This window comes from Bos indicus, chromosome 14, assembly GCF_029378745.1.
Source record: "Bos indicus isolate NIAB-ARS_2022 breed Sahiwal x Tharparkar chromosome 14, NIAB-ARS_B.indTharparkar_mat_pri_1.0, whole genome shotgun sequence".
In the NCBI taxonomy this organism is placed as follows: domain Eukaryota; kingdom Metazoa; phylum Chordata; class Mammalia; order Artiodactyla; family Bovidae; genus Bos; species Bos indicus.
In genome coordinates, this window is record NC_091773.1 from 73,359,605 (window position 1) to 73,382,786 (window position 23,182).

The window sequence follows — 23,182 nt, forward strand, 5'->3', positions numbered from 1 at the left end:
TTTTGATCCTTTCTATTTTTGTGTTGTCTGTTACAACTTCTTCATTTCTAATTTTCTTGTTTTGAATTTTCTCCCTTTTTTTTCTTGATGAGTCTGGCTAATGGTTTGTCAAGTTCGTTTATCTTCTCAAAGAAGCAGCTTCTGTTTTTATTAATATTTGGCAATGTTTCCTTCATTTTTTTAATTTTAAATTTACTTCTGCTCTGATCTTCATCTGAGCAGAAGTAAATAAAAAGATGGTAAAGAATCTGCCTGCAGTGCAGGAGTCCCAGGTTCAATCCCTGGTTTGGGAAAATCCCCTGGAGAAGGGAATGGCAACCCACTCTGGTATTCTTGCCTGGAGAATTTCATGGACAGAGGAGCCTGGAGAGCTACAGTCCATGGCATCACAAAGAGTTGGACATTGACTCACAAAGAGTCAGTCACATGACTGAGTGATTAAAACACTGTACAGTGATCTTCATAATTTCTTTCCTTCACTACCTTTGGTGGTTTTCTTTTTCCCTTCTTTCTTTTTCTAGTTGCCTTGGGTGTAAGGTTAGGTTGTTTACTTGATATTTTTCTCATTTCCCGAGTTAAGCTTTATTCCATAAATTTTCCTGTTAACACTGCTCGTACTGCATCCCATATGTTTTGAGTTGTTGTGATTTTGTTGTTTCTAGGTACTTTTGGATTTCCTCTTGGATTTCTTCAGTGACCTCTTGGTTATTTAGAAGTATATTGCTTAGTCTCCAAGTGGTTTTTGTTTTTTACAGTCTTTTCCTGTAATTGATATCTAATCTTATATCATTGTGGTAAGAAAAAAAATGCTTGATGCAATTTCAATTTTCTTAAATTTATGAAGGGTTGATTTGTGACCCAAGATTTGATCTATCCTGGAGAATGTTTCATGTGCACTTGAAAAAAAAAGTGAATTCTACTACTTTTGCATAAAATGTCCTTTAGATATCAATTAGGTCCTTCTGGTCCAAAATGTCATTTAAGGCTTGTGTTTCCTTATTCAATTTTCTGTCTGGATGACCTGTCCATTGGCGTGAGTGAAGTGTTAAAGTCCCCCACTATTTTTGTGTTACTGTTGATTTCCCCTTTTATGTCTGTTAGCATTTGCCTTATGCATTGGAGTGCTCTTATGTTGGGTGCATATATATTTATAATTATTATATCATCTTCTTGGATTGATCCGTTGATCAATCTAAGATTCTTCCTTGTCTGTTGTTAAAGTCTTTATTTTTTTTTTTTTAATTTCCATCTGCATGGAAAATCTTTTTCCAGCCTCTAACTTTCAGTCTGTTTGTGTCCCTATGTGGGAAGTGGGTCACTTATAGACAACATATATAGGGGGTTTTGCCTTTGTATCCATTCAGCTAGTCTGTGTCTTTTGATTCAAGCATTTAATCCATTTACATTTAAGGTAATTATTGATATGTATGATCCTATTGCAATTTATTTTATTGTTTTGAGTTTGTTTTTGTAGGCCTTTTCTTTTGTGTTTCCTGTCTAGAGAAGTTCCTTTAGCATTTGTTGTAAATAAAGGTGGTTTGCTGTTGCTGAGTTCTCTTAACTTTTGCTTGTCTGTAAAGCCTTTGATTTCTCTGTTAAATATGAATGAGATTTTTTCTATATAGAGTAATCTTGGTCTCATATTTTCCCTTTTATCACTGTAAGTATATTCTGCCACTCCCTCTTAGCCTGCAGAGTTACTGCTGAAAGGTCAGCTGTTACTCTTATGGGAATTCCCATGTATGTTATTTGTTGCTTTTCCCTCGCTTCTTTTTTCTTTGTGTTTAATTTTTGTTAGTTTGATTAATATGTATCTTGGCATGTTTTTGTGTTTATCCTGTGTAGGACTCTCTGTGCTTCCTGGACTTGGGTGACTATTTCCTTTCTAATGTTAGAGAAAGTTTTGACTATACTTCAGTACTTTCTCATACACTTTCTTTTTCTCTTCTTCTTTTGGAATCCCTCTAATTTGAATGTTGGTGTGCTTAATATTGTCCCAGATGTCTCTGAGACTGTCTTCATTTCTTTTCCTTTTTTCCCTTTATGCTGCTCTGCTTCAGTTATTTGCTCTGCTCTGCTTCTACTATGCTCTCTTCCAGTTCATTTAAACTTTCTTCTGCCTCAGTTATTATGCTATTGGTTTCCTTTGGTGTGTTTTTATTTCTCTTATTGTATTGTTCATTGCTGATATTCTATTCTTTATATCTTCCATGTCCTTGTTAAACTCTTCATGTATCTTCTCAATCCATCCCTCCATTCTACTTATCTATGCCTCCATTTTATTGCCAAGATTTTGGTTCATCTTTACTATCATTCCTCTGAATTCTAGTAGACACCCTATTTCATCTTCATGTGTTTGGTGTTGTGAGTTTTTACCATGTTCCTTCATCTGATGCATGTTTCTCTGTTTTTGTTTTGTTTTTTCCACTTCATTTATTGTGTTTGGGGTCTCTTTTCTGAAGGCTGTAAGGCCTTAGTTCCTCTTAATTTTGAAGTCTGCCCCAAAGTGGGTGGGTTCTGACTAGTCCCTTATGGGGGATTCCTGGTAAGAGGCCAGATGCCTGTGTTCTGGTGATCAGAGCTGGATCTTGTTCCTCTGAAAGGCACTGTCATATCCAATGGTGTGTTTGGGTGTTTGTGAGCTTGGTATGGCTTTGGGCAGCCTGTCTATTAATGGGTAGGTTTGTGTTACTGTTTTGCTAATTGTTTGGCATGAGGTGTCCAGTACTGGAGTTTGCTGGCTTTTAGGTGGAGCCAGGTCTTAGTACTGAGATGGAGGCCTTTGGGAGAGTTCTTGCCAATTAATATTTCACAGCGTCAGGAGATCTTTGGTGATTCAGCATCCTGAACTTGGACCTTCTACCTCGGAGATTCAAAATCAACCCCTGGCTGGAGCAACAAGACTCCACAAGCCACACAGCATGGAAGAGAAAAGGAAATAAATAGAAAAACAAACATGCGAACAAAAAATGAACAGACAGACAAATCCCCAAAACAAATGATAAAAGTAACACTGAACAGACAAGAACATACATTGAGACTCATACACTCATACTCAAAAAAAAGAAAATAAGACAAAAAACTAAAATAAAAATTTAAAAAGTGGAACCACAAAGGAAGAGAGCAACCAAACCAATAAGCAAACCCATAAATAACACACACAATAAACTAGTCTAGAAAAAATTCAGAACCAAAACATGAAAAAAGTACAACAGAACAAAATACTAGTGTAGAAATAGGAAAAAATAAAATAAACTTACTTAAAAATAAAAGCTTTACAAAAGGAAAAATTAAGTAATAAATAAGTATTAAAGTACTAATAAAAAAAGAACAACAGAACAAAATGAAAAAAGAGAGAGAGGGGTGGTAAGAAGACTATTTTCCTGTGGCCTCAGTTCTCAGTTTTCCTGCCACACAGTGAGTTCCAGCTAATGTGCCTCATCAAAAAGACCTCCAGTATTTCTAGGAAGGTCTCCAGACCTGCTGTGGGCACTGTGGGGTCAGCTCAGACTCAAACCTGTCCACACTCCAACTTGTACTTGCTTCCAAATTCCACAACTGCCCCCAAACGCCACACCTTCAAGCCAATTGTGGGCATTTAATCTGCTGCTCCTGTGGCTGCAGGAGGAAATTCACTTCCTCTTTGGTCACACAGCCTCTGTGGCTCACACATTGGTTTTGCCCTGCCTCTGTAGGCTACGCTCTGGTGTCTGTTTCCCACCCAGACAAGATGGGGCAGACACAGAGGCGTATCGGACTCACTCACTCAGCTGGGCTGGGAAGAGGGAGGGAAATGGCAGGCCAAAGTGGAACGTGCGAGGAGGGCCTGGGGCGGTAAAGGCCTTCGGAGTTGCTGCAGCCTGAGGCAGGTCAAGCACTCTCCCAGGGGAACTGGCCCGAGGTCATGGGAACCTCGGCAATGTCAAGGTTCACGAGCTCCAGGAAGGTGTGGGCTATGACTTGTGCCTGCTCGCAGCTTCCTGCACCTGCGACCCCTGGGGTTGGGCCTGCGGCGCTGCTCATCCCCTGCCTGTGGCACTCCCACTGGCCTTGACGGCAGCTGGCCGGTGTGCCTGCCTCTGAGACTGCAGACCAGAGCCGTGACTAGTTCTGCCTCTGGCACTCATGCCAACCTTTCCAGTGGCTGGCCAGCGTGTCCACCTCTGAGGCTGCAGACCAGAGCCATGACTTGTCCTGCCTCTGGCACTCACGTTGGCCTTGCTAGCAGCCAGCCAAAACCCCTCTGGGGTTGCAGACAGCAGCTGCAGCCAGTCCCACCACAGGCACTCACGAAGGACACTCACGTGTCCTAACATCTGTGAGCATGCAGAGATGGAAGCAATGACCTGTCACCCCTCTGGCAGTCCCAGGCTTTTCCCTCAGCTGTGTCGTATGAGCCCCCTCTGAGTGTCTTCAGGACAGTCAATCCCAGTCCTCTCCCAGGGGTCAGACCCCTGAACCCTGCGCCTCAGCACCCAGCCCCCCTCGCCATGGTGGGCAGCCGTGCAGTCAAGCATCTCAGGCTGGGAAACGTTGGTCAGTGCCGATTTTTGTGCTGAAATCTCTCTACTTTGCCTTCCACACACCTGTTGCTGTGCTCTCCTCTGAGCTTCCAAAGCTCCACCTGTCCCTGCCTGTGAGGTGGTTTCTCAATAATTCAGGCCAGGAATGGTTTCAGGTCAGACTGTACCCATCCATGATATGAAAGACCATATCTTGCCAACTTCAGGGCACTTGCTCATGGAAGGGGCTTTTCTCCTTCTTTCTGGAAGCCTAGGAGTTGACTGCCCAGCATGTACTATGCCCCCTACATCTCAAATGCATATTCTCAGATAATATTGGGATAATCAAAAGTCAGAGTTCAAAAATAACTAGTAGTTAACTGAAAATGTAAAAACTCATGCACCACGTGAATACCTACTCTACTCCCATTACACCCTCCTGATACACGCACAGCTAGAAACTTCATGAAATCTGAAAGGAAATCTACTGTAGCGGGAGGCACAAAGTCTATGTCTTTTGGGGAGAATGGGTGAGATGAGCAGGGTCACAACCTCAGAGGTGAGAAAGAGTCCGTAAAAACACTGTTCCTAAAGAGAAGGGAAAGAATCAGTCCAAACACAAGCTGCACAAATACCTCAACAAGCATGGAGACTCCAGTATAGTCGGAAAAGGTCAATCCACTGCAATCCAGGACTAAAGAACACTTTGGATTCAGGCAGGGCTGGGTAGCTTCTTCTGTAAGAGGAACAGAGCTGAATCAGAGAGAATTCTTAGAGATTTTCACTATTGACTTTGTTGAACATTGGGAAGATCAACAGTGGCCTAATGTTTTAACAAAGTGAAATCACTCAGTCATGTCCAACTCTTTGTGACCCCATGGACTGTAGCCCACAAGGCTCCTCCATCCATGGAATTTTCTAGGCAAGAGTACTGGAATGGGTTGCCATTTCCTTCTCCAGGGGATCTTCCCAACCCAGAGATCAAACCGGGGTCTCCCGCGTTGCGGGTAGACGCTTTACCATCTGAGGCACCAGGGAATCCCTGGATGGCTCAGGGAATGTTTAACAAAATCAATTCCAAACACTTTTAATTTTACATTTTCAGTTGGCTACTAATTATTTTTGAACTCTGACTTTTGATTATTCCAATATTATCTCAGGTAATTATTACTACATAACTTGAGTGCCAAGGATAATATTGGTAAATGTCATATGATTAAAAATGAAAGACAATGAAAATTTACAATAAGATGTCCTTCTGGAGCAACCAGGGAAGGCTTCATGCAAAAGTAGCTTTGAATTTAATAGCCTATCCAAAAGTAGATGACAGTTTAAGATCTCACAATTTTCCTGTCCCATTCAATCAATATTTTTTATTTGACTAGGGGGACTAACCTGGTTGGTCCAGTGGCTAGGACACCATGCTCCCAATGCAGGGGTCCAGGTTTGATCTCTGGTCAGGGAGCTAGTCCCACATGCCGCAACTAAGGGTTCACATGCTACGACCAGAAGTTCGCCGCCACAACTAAAGATCCCACACGCTGCAACAAAGATCTAAGATCCCGTGTGCCGCAACCAAGACCCAGCACAGCCAAATGAATTAAAAAGTGTGTTTTCATAAATGTAGTACCATATGCCAGGTACTCCAGTGGTGCCCTCTGTTTCTCTTTTTCTCCTGTGAGAAGAAGCTATGAAGGTACGTATAGATTCAGGCTCTGCTACCATTGGCTCAAAATGGTAAATTAGAACTTCAAGCCAAATGAAAAGTGACCACAACTTAGCTCATCCACTGACCACTCAGTAGTAATCATTATCATTCAATATTTGCCTAAAAATAGGACCTAACATTACTACAGAAGGGCTCTTATTTACAGCCTCAGATATAATATGTCATTGCTATTATCAGAGATTGGAGAGTGGGTTTAAGATTGCAGGAAAAATAAAAATATGAATCCTAGGTAAGGACAAACAGTGGAACATTGATTGGTATTTATTCCTTTTATTTCCTAGTCTCACAGACAGACACACACAAACATATATAAATAGGTTGGCACTACATTAATTAGTTTAGAAATACTTTTATTTCATTTTATTTAGAGCTACAGAAGAAGAATGACTAAAGAAATATTAAAAGATTTGCTGAGACATTTGGCTCATTATTTGCCTGTGATATGTACTTCCTTGCAAATTTTTTATGATTCATAAACATGTTTTATCCAATTTGGAAACATTTTGTTGAATTTTCAGAGTATAAGAATCTTTAACAATTGAATATCAGATAAGCTTTCCTACAAAAGTTCAATAATCCACATGGCGTATATGCATAAAATATATATAATGGATTAGATGTATCCTTACAAAGTTAGATATAAAAAGCTTTAGTAAGACTAATCATTTGCAATGTACCATGGAGTTCAAAATTTGAAGAGTTTCTATGCAATACTTCTGAATATATCTGTTTTAGAAAATAAAACGTATATGATTTTTTCGAAGACAACTCAGTCCAGCTATTTTGACATCTTTTCAGCATGTCAACTGTGTACATATCTTTCTAAGCTCCACATTTAATGAGAGCATGGTGGTAGCTTGAAAATATTTACGCCATGGAAATTGGCAAGTGCAACAAATCACACTTCTCTACCACCCCATGCCATAGTCTCCACTCCAAGAGTTTTTTGGATTTACCAACACATCATTATGTAAATCATTATGTAACTCTTACTAAACACCAGGAAAATAATCAGTAATTTTTAAAAAATTCAATAGCTTGGATTAAATAAATGACTTAAACCTCTGACATATTTAGCAATAGATCTTCAAATGACAGTGATGATGTAATTTGATAAAAAAATTAATGAAGTCTTTTTTCCATCTCCTTATAGTCTTTTATAGTACAGTACATACAAAAAAGCTAAATCTAAAATTCTTAGTCCAAAAATTTATGTAGAAAAAGTTATCATTAATATCTAATCCACCCAAATTAAATTATGAATTCTTTGAGATCTTTAAGCCTTATCTTTCAGATGGTTAAGCGTCTGCTTACAATGCAGGAGACCTGGGTTCGATCGCTGGGTTGGGAAGATCCCCTGGAGAAGGAAATGACAACCCACTCCAGTACTCTTGCCTGGAAAAATCCCATGGATGGAGCAGCCTGGTAGGCTGCAGTCCATGGGGTTGCAAAGAGTTAGACATAACTAAGCGACTTCACTTCAAGCCTTATTCTTCATTTACTAGAAAACATAATTGTCATTGGTAAAACTGAATATAATTCAATATATATACTCAATATAATCCAGAAAAAAATTAACAACTATTTTATTTATAATTGCTTTTCATGAAGGAGATACATAAATTATTATCTGCAACTAAATTTATGACATGCATTCTATCATCCCTATTCTTTAACAAGCCAAACATGGCTAATCAATCACGGTACTTTTTCCCAGTCAGTTCAAAGAAGACCCTAGAATTTCTATCAATTCAGTGCTTCAGAAAGTCACTACTAGTTCATAAGCAATTTTACTTGTCAATCTGAACTTAATAATCCAGTGAAAAAACTATGCATATTATTTAGAGAGATTGATCACTAACCTAAATGACTAGGAAATGGTGGTAAATGGATACAGAAAATTATTTAAGAAAGGTGTTTTTTTTCTTTTCTATCCTATGTATTTCACTTATAAATTATACTTGCCGTTCTCTATATTTTCCTGTAGTTATTTCATAATTTAAGTGATGATAGATTGCTAACTAAAAATGTTTGGGTTTAATCAAAAGTGAAACAAAAATTTTTCTTTTGTTTCAGAATGTGCTTGCTTTGTCCTTCATTTTTACACCTGAGGTTCCTCTTTTGTGTTCCTTTAACCAAAATGGATGCACATTTTCAGACTGTCCAAAAGAAATAAAAGAATTGTGCCATGTAGTTGTGGATAATAATGTAAGTAAGCTTTTTTTTTAAGAGAAGCAGTTCATTTTTTTTTTTTTGTAAATAAAAAAGACATTGTTAATGGCAAAGTTACCAATTCCCTCAAGTGAAAATTTAAATACAATGGACATTTCTGAAATCTTTCCAAAAATAAGTGAAGTTTTCTTTTATATACTATCCTCTCAGTTCTGTCATTGTGCTGATTCTATGACTATTAATATATACTTGTGTTCTAAGCTTCTGAGTAAATCAGTCAGTGCAATAAAATTCATACTGTTGTAGAAAACTGAATGAACAGCTAATACGCCATAAGCAAAATGAGGTAAGTTTGGAGCATCTGCAAAGGGGATAACTAATATATACTCATGGGGGATGTGGTAAATGATGAGCTTTATCTACAAAAATCAAAGAAAAATAAAGAAAGAAATTAACCATCAGGTGTGGGTGGATGATTAACTCCAGACTGTGCAAACCAGCTCTCTCCTGTGGAATATTCATTAACTTGTTTAATTAAAAAGTATTCATAGATGCATAATTTAGGAGTGCTTTTTTATACTTCAAAAAGTTTCTGGCAGTTTGTGAATTGCTCATAATTCTTTAAAAGAAGGTGTTTTCTGTTGATATCAAGTAATTAGTGAGAAACAGATTTATATCTCTAACTTCTAAAGAAAATAAGGAATCAGAAATATTTAGAACAAACCAAAACACTATCTTTGGAAAACATGTGTACATATTATTGTGTACATTATCTCTTTTATTCATTCATTCAAGCAATTGGTTAATATACATGTGGCGTGTGCTTACTCTAAGTGCTGTCCTAAGAAATACAAGTAGAATGATGGACAAGAGAGATAATGGTCCCTACTCTCAGTAGACTCACAAGTAAACTGAGAAACCAGTCAGTTGCACTAGTAATCTGAAGTGTTACCAAGGCTGGAAAATTATGCAGAAAGCGCTCAGGAGGTACAGGAAAGACCTGATATTGTAGAAGAAAAATGGCCCCCAGTGATGTCCACAGCTTAACCCCTAGAACCTGTGGAATATGTTGCCTTACATGGCCAAAGGAATATTGCAGACTTGATTAAATTAAGAATCCTGAGATAAGAATCCTGAAACCATAATCACAGAAAATTAGTCAGTCTAATTACATGGATCACAGCCTTGTCTAACTCAGTGAAACTAAGCCATGCCCTATGGGCCACCCAAGATGGGCGGGTCATGGTGGAGAGGTCTGATAGAATGTGGTCCACTGGAGAAGGGAATGGCAAACCACTTCAGTATTCTTGCCTTGAGAACCCCATGAACAGTATGAAAAGGCAAAATGATAGGATACTGAAAGAGGAACTCTCCAGGTCAGTAGGTGCCCAATATACTACTGGGGATCAGTGGAGAAATAACTCCAGAAAGAATGAAGGGATGGAGCCAAAGCAAAAACAATACCCAGTTGTGGATGTGACTGGTGATAGAAGCAAGGTCCGATGCTGTAAAGAGCAATACTGCACAGGAACCTGGAATCTTAGGTCCATGAATCAAGGCAAATTGGAAGTGGTCAACCAGGGGACGGCAAGAGTGAATGTCGACATTCTAGGAATCAGCGAACTGAAATGGACTGGAATGGGTGAATTTAACTCAGATGACCATTATATCTACTACTGTGGACAGGAATCCCTTAGAAGAAATGGAGTAGCCCTCCTAGTCAACAAAAGTCTGATATGCAGTACTTGGATGCAATCTCAAAACTGACAGAATGACCTCTGTTCATTTCCAAGGCAAACCATTCAATATCACAGTAATCCAAGTCTATGCCCCAACCAGCAACACTGAAGAAGCTGAAGTTAAACGGTTCTATGAAGACCTACAAGATCTTTTAGAACTAACACCCAAAAAAGAAGTCCTTTTCATTATAGGGGACTGGAATGAAAAAGCAGGAAGTCAAGAAACACCTGGAGTAACAGGCAAATTTGGCCTTGGAATACGGAATGAAGTAGGGCAAAGGCTAATAGAGTTTTGCCAAGAGAATGCACTGGTCATAGCAAACACCCTCTTCAAACAACACAAGAGAAGACTCTACACATGGACATCACCAGATGGTCAACATCGAAATCAGATTGATTATATTCTTTGCAGCCAAAGATGGAGAAGCTCTTTACAGTCAGCAAAAACAAGACTGGAGGCTGACTGTGGCTCAGTTCATCGACTCCTAATTGCCAAATTCAGACTTAAATCGAAGAAAGTGGGGAAAACCACTGACCATTCAGGTTCAGTTCAGTCACTCAGTTATGTCCGACTCTTTGCAACCCCATGAATCACAGCACACCAGGCCTCCCTGTCCATCACCAACTCCCAGAGTTCACCCAGACTCACATCCATCGAATCAGTGATGCCATCCAGCCATCTCATCCTCTGTGGTTCCCTTCTCCTCTTGCCCCCAATCCCTCCCAGCATCAGAGTCTTTTCCAATGAGTTAACTCTTCACATGAGGTGGCCAAAGTACTGGAGTTTCAGCTTTAGCATCATTCCTTCCAAAGAAATCCCAGGGCTGATCTCCTTTAGAATGGACTGGTTGGATCTCCTTGCAGTCCAAGGGACTCTCAAGAGTCTTCTCCAGCACCACAGTTCAAAAGCATCAGTTCTTCAGTGCTCAGCCTTCTTCACAGTCCAACTCTCACATCCATACATGACCACAGGAAAAACTATAGCCTTGACTAGACGAACCTTTGTTGGCAAAGTAATGTCTCTGCTTTTGAATATGCTATCTAGGTTGGTCATAACTTTCCTTCCAAGGAGTAAATAGCTTTTAACTTCATGGCTGCAGTCATGAAGTTAAATCAAATCCCTTATGACTATACAGTGGAAGTGAGAAATAGATTTAAGGGACTAGATCTGATAGATAGAGGGCCTGATGAACTATGGAATGAGGTTCGTGACATTGTACAGGAGACAGGGATCAAGACCATCTGCATGGAAAAGAAATGCAAAAAAGCAAAATGGCTGTCTGGGGAGGCCTTACAAATAGCTGTGAAAAGAAGAGAAGTAAAAAGCAAAGGAGAAAAGGAAAGATATAAGCATCTGAATGCAGAGTTCCAAAGAATACCAAGGAGAGATAAGAAACCCTTCCTCAGCGATCAATGCAAAGAAATAGAGGAAAACAATAGAATGGGAAAGAATAGAGATCTCTTCAAGAAAATTAGAGATACCAAGGGAACATTTCATGCAAAGATGGGCTCGATAAAGGACAGAAATGGTAGGGACCTAACAGAAGCAGAAGATATTAAGAAGAGGTGGCAAGAATACACAGAACTGTACAAAAAAGATCTTCATGACCAAGATAATCATGATGGTGTGATCACTGACCTAGAGCCAGACATCCTGGAATGTGAAGTCAAGTGGGCCTTAGGAAGCATCACCACTAACAAAGCTAGTGGAGGTGGTGGAATTTCAGTTGAGCTATTTCAAATCCTGAAAGATGATGCTGTGAAAGTGCTGCACTCAATATGCCAGCAAATTTCGAAAACTCAGCAGTGGCCACAGGACTGGAAAAGGTCAGTTTTCATTCCAATCCCAAAGAAAGGCAATGCCAAATCATGCTCAAACTATTGCACAATTGCACTCATCTCACACGCTAGTAAAGTAATGCTCAAAATTCTCCAAGCTGTGAACCGTGAACTTCCAGATGTTCAAGCTGGATTTAGAAATGGCAGAGAAACCAGAGATCAAATTGCCAACATCCGTTGTATCAGCAAAAAAGCAAGAGAGTTCCAGAAAAACATCTATTTCTGCTTTATTGACTATGCCAAAGCCTTTGACTGTGTGGATCACAACAAACTGTGGAAAATTCTGAAAGAGATGGAAATACCAGACCACCTGATCTGCCTCTTGAGAAACCTATATGCAGGTCAGGAAGCAACGGTTAGAACTGGATATGGAACAACAGACTGGTTCCAAATAGGAAAAGGAGTATGTCAAGGCTGTATATTGTCACCCGGCTTATTTAACTTCTATGCAGAGTACATCATGAGAAATTCTGGGCTGGAAGAGGCACAAGCTGGAATCAAGATTGCCGGGAGAAATATCAATAACCTCAGATATGCAGTTGACACCACCCTTATGGCAGAAAGTGAAGAGGAACTAAAAAGCCTCTTGATGAAAGTGAAAGTGGAGAGTGAAAAAGTTGGCTTAAAGCTCAACATTCAGAAAACGAAGATCATGGCATCTGGTCCCATCACTTCATGGCAAATAGATGGGGAAAGAGTGGAAACAGTGTCAGACTTTATTTTGGGGGGCTCCAAAATCACAGCAGATGGTGACTGCAGCCATGAAATTAAAAGACGCTCACTCCTTGGAAAGCAGTTATGACCAACCTAGACAGCATATTCAAAAGCAGAGATATTACTTTGCCAACAAAGGTCTGTCTAGTCAAGGCTATGGTTTTTCCAGTGGTCATGTATGGATGTGAGAGTTGGACTATGAAGAAAGCTGAGCGCCGAAGAATTGATGCTTTTGAACTGTGGTGTTGGAGAAGACTCTTGAGGGTCCCTTGGACTGCAAGGAGATCCAACCAGTCCGTTCTAAAGGAGATCAGTCCTGGGTGTTCTTTGGAAGGAATGATGCTAAAGCTGAAACTCCAGTACTTTGGCCACCTCATGCGAAGAGTTGACTCATTGGAAAAGACCCTGATGCTGGGAGGGGTTAGGGGCAGGAAGAGAAGGGGACGACAGAGGATGAGATGGCTGGATGGCATCACCATCTCAATGAACATGAGTCTGGGTGAACTCCGGGAGTTGTTGATGGACAGGGAGGCCTGGCATGGTGCAATTCCTGGGGTCGCAAAGAGTCGGACATGACTGAGCAACTGAACTGAAGTGAACTGAAGTTTAGTTAGAGAGATACACATTCAATAAGCAGCATAAAGACCCCCTCAGAAAGCAAGAGTGGGTCTCAATTTCTTCATCAGTAAAACTAAGAGTATCCTATTACCTATTTGAAAATGATAATTACCATTTATCTATTTCATCCATTTAGAAGAATATCCTTTGAAAACTTGGAAGTGCTATACAAATATCAGCAGTGTTAATTTTCATTCACTGACCAAGTGTTCACTGGACAACGAAGGATAATGCATGGACATTAAAAATGCATCTCTTCCCTTAAAAATATAATTAGGAAAATGTGCATGAATAAAACAATTTTATTAGTATATAAAGTGATATGTGATTGAGTGAGACATGTGGTAGTCTCTCCATGTTACCAAATTTCCATTTTACAGCTGAAGGAACTGAATGCTAAGCGGCACTTCATTGTATACTTGCCTCCATGGATCTGGTTGACTTCCTTTTCTACCTAGTGAGTTTGCCAAAGAATACGTCCCTTTGACTTACTTTTCTTCTCTATTAAACCTTGAAGAAAGTGTAATATTTGGATTGGCAAACAAGTAGATGGTTCTAGAAGGGAGAATATGAATAAAGAATTTAAATCCAGGTTCACTGGGACAACCCAGAGGGATGGGATGGGGAAAGAGGTGGGAGGGGGGTTTGGGAAGGGGGGACCCATGTACACCCATGGCTGATTTATGTCAATGTATGGCAAAAACCACCACAATATTGTAAAGTAATTAACCTCCAATTAAAATAAATAAAATTTTTTTAAAGAATTAGATCCAAGAATGATTAAATTAGGTGTAGGAGCCATGAAAACTGATTCATCTGACTGGTATAGAGAACTTGTGCAATGTGTAGTAAAAGGGAAATCAGTTTAAGAAGATACGGAAGGGTTTTAGGTATCAGACTGAGGACTAGGCACTTGATGCTCTGAAGAGATCACTAATGCATAAGAAGTTTTTTGTTTTCTTTTAGGATTAGTCTGTCATCACAGAATGGAATAAAGCTAGGATGGCAACTGCATCTCAGCTTGTGTGTCAGTTCAGTTCAGTCCAGTTGCTCAGCCACGTCAGGCTCTTTGCGACCCCATAGACTGCAGCATGCCAGGCTTCCCTGTTCATCCCCAAATCCCAGTCAACACCAGCCGTTTGTAAGAGCTTATTACAGCTCCCTGTTTAGAAGACTCTCAGGTTACTTTGGCTCATAGGAGGAAGTGCCTTGATCAATTAATTTTATCTTCTGTAATCACAGGAAACTGGATGTTCTCTACTTATGGAGTAAGACAAAGACTGTCTCATAGCAGAAAAAAAATAGGAAAGTCATACTAATCCATCTTGAATACGGTTAAGGACAGAATCAGAGTAACAGAAGTGAAAATGTAAACACAACAAAACCAAGAGTTATAGGTTTTACTATTTAAACTTTGAGAGGAAATCAAGAACATGAGCAATAAAAGAAACCTGAGCATTTAGAGCACAGGGAAGTGACAGCTGGATGCTGTTCCTGAACAAGAGAGAGAGGTAGGGGAACTCAGGATACTCTGGAGTGTCAGAAGAGAGAGAAGGAGGATACCAGGAAAACATTCTAGTCAACCAGTCCTAACTACTATAAAAGGGTAACTGGGTACCAAAGGTTTCCCAGGGACACAGCAAGGGTGACCATGTCGATCAGCTATTGCTCTCTGCAAAGTGGGCCTGATCTAGGGATGCAGAGGTGAGAATGCCCTTGTAAACTTTTCAGGCTAGCAGAAGAGAAAGACTTGCAAAAAACAACCATTAAATAAGTGCAATACCAGGATCATATAAGGATCCTTTCAGAGCACAAAGCAGAAGAAAGTGAATTTGTCATGAGAAATCAGAAAAGACCAGAGAAGCTAGCATCTGACTGCTATCCTGTTGATGCGGGCCATGGAATTAATTTGTACATTTATATGATATTTATTTTATCCTATTCTATATTTATACATTTATTTAGAGTACTTTAAAGTAATATGACAGATACTATAATATATATTTATATATAAATGTTCCACATGTTCTTTTATCCACTGTACTTCTAAAAAGTATTAATTTTCCTGCATTTGGGAGGATTATAAACAGTTACTATGAACAATCTTGTATATGTTTCCAGGTGCAGATATTAAGAGGCTCCTTTACTACTGTCTTTAGAAGAGCCAAAATCAGTATGTCAGCTTTTCCTGCTTTCTTTTTTTTAAGCTTATATAATAGAATTTGAATTTTATGTTTTCCTTTGCCTTTTCATTTTGGCCCAGTTACATTTATGACTCATCTAGTTTTCATTATTGTATATGTGTACCATATAATAAATATATCAACTAAAAATTCAAATGTATAAATATTCCATACTTATACATACCAGCTAACTTTTTTTTTTTTTATATGAACTGTTTCCAGGTTTGGATAGTTAAAAACAATACTGTTTGAACATCCTTGTTTATGTAACTTGTTAAAATGTAAACTGGGTGTGGAACTGCCGGTTTGTGTATCTCGTGTATCTTCAACTTTATATGATATTACCAAACTGTTTTCCAAGGTAGTTTCTACAGTTTACTCTCCCACCATTGCAAAAGACTTTTTGTTGCTCTATATCCTCACCAATACTTGGTACTGTCAGATTTTAAAAAACTATCAATCACATATATTGTGTTATTTATTGCAAAGTTAATCTATATTTCCTCAAGTATTATGAATAACATCGGTGAGTTTAAGTAAGCATATCTGCATATGCTCATTAGTAAATTTGAAAATGTCTTTTTTTGTGGAATGCCTGTTCATATCTCTTGTGCAGTTTTCTAACAGGTCATCTGCCATTTTTACTCCTTCATATGTTAGGGAGTACAATTCTTTCTCCATTTTATAAATTACGTCTATCTTCTTTTACTCTGGCTTATCTTTTCATGCTTCATATGATGACATTTGGTAAACAAAACTCTTCATAATCTAGTGAAGTTTAAGGATAATGTTTAACATTTCTTGTACATATTCTCCTGTATTTTCTTTTAAATTTATAGTTTGTCTACCACTCTTAGGACTTTGAGCTGGTACTGACTTGGGGGATGGGATGGGATGGGATGGGATAGGATGAAGGTCTAATTCCATTTATCATGGGTGTGTGATTGTCTCATCATTGTATATTAATGACAGTCTTTTGCTCACTGCTCTGCAGTGCCACATTTGTCACAAGTAAAACACCAATATACGTGAGCTTTTCCTCACTTTTGTGTTCTCTGCTCTGTCCTGTTGACCTGTTCATTTATCTCTGAACCAGTAGCACACTGCACTGATTATTAGGGCTTTATAATACATTTATATATACATAAGTATTAATTGATCAAGGGACTTGTTCATATAGTTCAACAGCTGTGCCTATTCTTGGCCATTTGAGTTTTGTACAAAATTTAGAATGATTTTATCAACTGCCATTAAAACGTCCTATCAGAATTTTAATTGTGACTCAGTTTATATCTATAACAAAATTTGAGAATTGACATCTTTTCAACGTTGTGTATTCTGATCGATGGACATTGTATTTCCTTCCATTTAAAAAAATACCATTAATTTAAGTGTTTCAGGTATTCGTAATGCCTCATAATAAATTTTTATACTTTCATCCTTTGTAGGCTGACACATCTGAACTTAATCTCTAAAATAAGTTAGGAGTGTGAGGAGGAAGACAAAGACGAGAAGGAGGGATGGGGAGGACAGAGTAGGAGCAGAGGAGAGGAAGAGGAAGGGAGGGAAACAGCCAAGTGGACAGAACAGGCGAGAAGCAGGGAGGAAAGCGGAGGCAGAAGCAGACGAGGAGGAGAGAGGAAGGGGAACAGAGGCAGGAGGCCGCAAGGAGAAGGCAAAGGTTTCATCTTCTGCTCTGTAGTCAAGTCAGAACTCTTAGATGTCCTGTACGCTAACTCACCATTGCAAACGCCACTCAGAGAACTGACCAATGTGCTTTGTTCATACTGAAATAAAAACACATAAGAAGGTGAATAACATTATAAAAACTCATTTCTGTCCCTAAAAAAGAACATCATTCTTTTCTCCACAATAACAACAACAAAAAATATAGTCTCCAATAATTATTTTCTCTAGCTTTTTTTTCAGAATGATAAATACAACAAACGGAAATAATAAGTTAGCTCTAAGTTTATGTTAGCTCAGTTGATAATTTATCAAGTCAGACTCTCTTTTTCAGAACATTTTCTGCAAGATTGTTTTGATGTTTTTTCATCAGGAAGTGAACATTTACACGTGTTTTTCATGTATGTATCCAATCAGAAATTAACCTCATTAACACAGCACTCAAAGAGAGAGCCACCAAATGTGTATTTCATATTTTACAAAAGTCAGCTATTCATTTAGTATGAGGTCCATGCATGTTGCTATAAATGGCATTATTGTAATTTTTATGGCTGAGTAATATGAAGTAAGCCAGACAGAGAAAGATAAATATCATATAATATCACTTACACGGGGAATCCAATCAAAAAAATGATAGAAAGGAACTTACATACAAAACAGAAACAGACTCACAGACATAGAAAACAAATTTACAGTTACCAATGGGAAAAGGGTGGGGAGGGATAAATTAGGAGTTTGCAATTAACAAACACACTCAGTTCAGTTCAGTTCAGTCGCTCACACACTACTATATATAAAATAGATAAGCGACAAGGACATACTGCATAGCACTGGGAACTGTACTCAATGTTTTGCAATAACTTATAAGGGAAAAGAATCAGGAAAAAAAGATGTATATGTAACTGAATCACTATGCTGTACACCTGAAACTAACAAACCATTGTAAATAAACTATACTTCAATAAAAATAAATAATTTTTAAAAAAATTAGCTGTTCACCTGAAGCTTCATGAAAATGTCCAAGAAAAAAATTCCAGTTTATGGAAATGCTGGAGAATGAAAATTACTTTATATCCTACAATTAAATTTTTTTGAAATTAAAAATAATTGATGCCTTTAAAATTAAAACATGCTATATATTTCTCAAAAATGTCTTATTGTTATTACTGTTCATGACGATAGCAATTGTTATTACTTGAGTACTTACTGTATACTAAGAACTTTACATTAATCATTTAATTCTCAGAATAATCCTATGAAGTTACTGACATCATTTTCCATATGAATGTCAGAAAAATTTTAAATGTGGAAGACTTCTAATGATGGAAATGGTTAAATAATTTGACCAAAGTCATAAAGCTAGCAAGAATTGAGTTAAAACCTAAGTTCATGTCTTTCAACGCTGTACCTCTTGCTCCAAACTGCTACATTATACTACTTTCCCATTAAATCAGTTTTCATCTTGGAGGGTGACCATAGAATATTAATTTCCCTTCTTAATACCCACTGTGTGTGCGTGTGTTAGTCGCTCAGTCATGTCCAACTCTTTGCGACCCCATGGACTGTAGCCCACCAGGCTCCTCTGTCCATGGGGTTCTCCAGGCAACAATACTTGAGTGGGTTGCAATGCCCTTCTCCAAGGGATCTTCCCAACCCAGGGATCAAACCCTATCCAGGGATCGAACCCGTGTCTCTTAGGTCTCCTGCATTGGCAGGCGTGTTCTTTACTACTAGTGCTACCCGGGAAGCCACTGGAACTGTACCCACTGGCACAGCTTATATATTTTAAGTCTGATTCTGACAGTTACCAAATAATTTTCCCCAGGTTATTTTACATTTCTAAGTCTCAATCTTTTTTTCTTTTTGTAACATTCAAATAAAGTCAGTTACATCATGGGGCTGACGACAAGTACCCAGGTAAAGAGACGAGCCCCTGAAACACAGCCAATGAGTGTGAGTTTCCTTTTTCTCCTCTTAAAAATGCCTTGTCTGAAACCTCTTCTGCAGAAGAATTTCAAATTATTTATACAAATACTCCACCCTCAAGAAGGTGGAGCATGACTTCACATTCCCTAAATACAAGCTGCACACAGTGACTCGCTTTCGAAGAGCACAGCATGCAAAAGGGGAGATAAAGTAATTTTATAGGGGAGAAACCTGACAAACACTACTTCATCCAGAAGATCGAGATTAATATCTACAGTGAGAAATAGTGCTGATATTATATACCCTTGATACAAATGTGATGAAAATGGCACTTCACCTCTATAGTTTTCTTCCTAAAAAAACCCCATATTCCCAGTGCTATCACAAGAAAAATAAGACATAATTCCAACAGAGGGGCATTCTACAAAATATCTGACCAGTACTACTCAAAATTGTCAAGACCATTCAATAAAGGGAAAGCCTAAGAAACTGTCACAGTCACGAGGAGACTAAGGAGACAAGACAACTAAATGTAACATGATATACCGGATGGAATTCTAGAACAGAGAAAGGGTATCAGGTAGAACTAAGTAAATCTAAATAAAGCATGTGTGCTAAATCGCTTCAGTCCTGTCCGACTCTACGCCACCCTATGGACCATAGCTCGCCAGGCTCCTCTGTCCATGGGATTCTCCAGGCAAGAATACCGGAGTGGGTTGTCATGCTCTCCTCCAGGGGATCTTCCTGACCCAAAGATCGAACCCACATCTCTTAAGTCTCCTGCACTGGCAGATGGGTTCTTTACCACTAGCACCACCTGAGAAGCCCAGATAAAGCATGGACTCTTCTTAATGATAATGTATCCATATTGGCTGATTGATTATAATAAATATGTCACACTAATGCAAGATGTTAATAATAGAGGAAACTGTAATGTGGGGTATATATAGGGACTCTCTCTATATATAGGAACTCTCTATACTAACTACTCAATTTTTCTGTAAATCTAAAACACTGTTTCAAAAACAAAGTCTAGTTTTGAAAAACACCTTGCCTGAGCAAAAGAAAATTTTAGATAAATGGTAGATTGAAACTTCTCTTGCAAGGTGAGAGCACAAAATAGTAATGAATAGTGAATACCTGTAGCTCTATATAATAATAAGCACAAATCCATCAAACACTAGCAGCCTGAGATCCTTCTAAGCTTCTGTATTCAGGGAGATATTTAATGGTGATATAGAGGCTCAGTGGTAAAGAATCCACCTGCCAGTGCAAGAGACACAAGACACGCGGGTTCAATCCTGGGTCGAAAAGAACCCCTGGAGTAGGAAATGGCATCCTGCTCCAGTATTCTTGCCTGGGAAAACCTGTGGACAGAGGAGCCTGGTAGGCTACAGTCCATGAGGTCTCAAAGAGTTGGACACAACTGAGCATATAGGAAGTATAGCAATATAAAAGTATATCATTATATAACCTAACAGAGGATCCTTTTTCAATTCGTGTTTTGAATGGGATGTGAATCTTCCTGATCTGGAGTGTTTTAAATGTCCTTCCATCACCACCATCTGTTGAAAACACAGCTGTCAGAGAAGAGAAAATCGAGGCCCTGGCAGAGCACTCCAGTTGAAGGCACAACTGTGGACTGTTATGTGCAGCCTGATAAAGGGAGGCAAAGCTGCAGCAGCGATTAACGGCTGCAGACATCTCCCTCTAAGATGGAACTTGGAGTAAGTGCATAGTCCTCAAGACAAGTAGATGTCCTTGACAGCGTCTGACAAGAATAATACGAAATGCCCCAAAGAGCACTCAAGCTCAAGACTATCCTTTTAACCATTCCAAATAAAGGTTTATCCCAGGTTCCTCTGAGAGCAGGGCTTCCAGATTGCCATCTGAATCCTTGGTGTTCCTTTAAAACTCACAACATACAAATATACATACAATATTTGCATCATTATCATTATAGTGGAACACAGTTTCAACAAATTCTTCCTCACCATCATAAGTTCTGAGTTGAAGAATCCTTTTGAGTGCCTTCATCTACTAATAACCTAAATTCAATGAACCTTGTTTGATTTTTAGACTCAATTTTCTGAAATCCCAAGTGGGAAAAATCATTTATGTGGAAACTTCTCACAAAAGACTGTGTTAGTGAGATTTGTTTCTAAGGTAACAATGTACTAAAGGTAAACACATGTCATTTTGCAATTTCTGAAAACAGGTTGGAGCAACCTTAATCTTGCAGGAAAATAAGGAAGAGACTATCAACTATTGATAAATAACTAGTAATAAGAATTGCCATGTCAGGTACTCTACTAGCAATGATAAAGCCCACAATTTAGTATATTATTTCAAGAAGTAAGTTTACATTTTGGAAAAACAAGACCACAAACTTCTTGTAATTAATTAATTAGTTAATTGTAGTTAATTAGGTTACATGAAGCTCTAGACAGATTTTCCCATAATGCTGTTATACATGGTGGTTATGAGCTTAAAGTCAGCCACAAGAACATACCTGTCTCATATACAGGTCTAGAATGGCTTTGTGATAAAAAACAGGCCTAATATATTAATACAACTTGAACAATTAGGTATATATCTCCCCCTTTAGCATAAGAGCAAGTTCTTTTCAACCCAAAATCACAGATGGTGGCTCCTAATATTCTGATGAAACTGACATCTAAAAGAGCTCAGTGAGTGGTAAGAAGGACTGGAGATATACAGGCAGGGCCAGTTTTGTGGGCTAGAGTTCTGTGCAGTCACATAAGACCTCAAGCTTAGAAGGGTCTCTCATTTGAATTAATGCTGTGTTGACACCATTTTGAAATTCCTAACAACTGTTGAACAAAGAACTTCACACTTTCATTTTGAACTGTGCCCAGCAAATTTCATATCTGATCTTATATCTAGAGTCTCTGTAGTGTGGATCAGCATGAGGCCCAGGGACAGACACATAAAGCTTCAGAGACAGGAATGTGGAGTTAGTTCCTGAGATACCAGAAATGGGAGGACCAGGGTCTCCTATGCATCTGACTGACAGAGATAGTATATGCTCAAGGATACAAGAGAAAGAAGAGAACTTTGTGATCTACAACAGTCAAGAAACTCTTCATTGGGAGGATATTATTTGCACTCAGTCAAACTAGTAATACTAGCTAAGATTTTAGAGTATTAAGTAGGCCAGGAACTATCTAACTTCTTTGTATATATTAACTTATTTTATTGTTGATAGTACTGATTAGGAAACTTAAATAGAAAAGATTAAATACTTTGGTTAAGGTCTAATACTTTGGCCACCTGATGCGAAGAGCTGACTCATTTGAGAAGACCCTAATGCTGGGAAAGATTGAGGGCAGGAGGAGAAGGGGCGACAGAGGATGAGATGGTTGGATGGCATCACCAACTCAATGGAGATGAGTCTGAGTAAACTCCGGGAGTTGGTGATGGACAGGGAGGCCTGGCGTGCTGCAGTTCATGGGGTCACAAAGAGTCAGAGACAACTGAGCAACTGAACTGAACTGAAGGTCTAATAGCTTTTAAGTAGCTTACCCAGGCAGTTTAGCTCCAAAGTCCACGCTCTTAACATTGCAGAGGCCTTAAAGATTCAAATGATTACGCATAGCTCTTTCTCATGCACATTTTATTTGTTATCTCTATTAACTGAGATAATTTGTGGAGATAAAAAATGATGGCAATTTAAGACAATGTTATCATAATGAGGCCCACAGTTTATACCTCTTTGAGTCATCTACTATATTCTCTTTTGGAGGTAGACCTAACTCTTCTTTCTCTTGGTAAAAATATCCTTTAAGCGAATTGTCTTATTTATTCCTCCCAGGGTTATAGCACCTAGTACATAGGCTTCCCTGATAGCTCAGCTGGTAAAGAATCTGCCTGAAATGTGGGAGACGTGGGTTCAATCCCTAGGTTGGGAAGGTCCCCTGGAGGTGGGCATGGCAACCCACACCAGTATTCTTGCCTAGAGAAGTCCATGGACAGAGGAGCCTGGGGTGGCAAAGAGTCAGACACAACTGAGCGACTAAGCACAGAATAGCACAACACACATGTCCTTTAGAC

General features: G+C 38.9%; 1 protein-coding gene across 3 annotated transcripts in view; it reads right to left on the reverse strand.

The window, feature by feature from the left end:
* The window catches only part of SLC26A7 (solute carrier family 26 member 7), a 151,482-nt gene that overhangs the window by 15,477 nt on the left and 112,823 nt on the right, over nucleotides 1-23,182 (reverse strand). For all 3 annotated transcript variants that reach the window (XR_011570674.1, XM_019973813.2, XM_070802929.1), the window contains 2 exons: nucleotides 17,238-17,283; nucleotides 5,138-5,238 (listed from right to left, as the gene is read on the reverse strand). Coding sequence is in view for 2 of the 3 variants with exons in the window: in XM_019973813.2 (XP_019829372.2) it covers nucleotides 5,138-5,238; nucleotides 17,238-17,283 (147 nt within the window). In the remaining variant the exon portion in view is untranslated. The remainder of the gene's footprint in view (nucleotides 1-5,137; nucleotides 5,239-17,237; nucleotides 17,284-23,182) is intronic.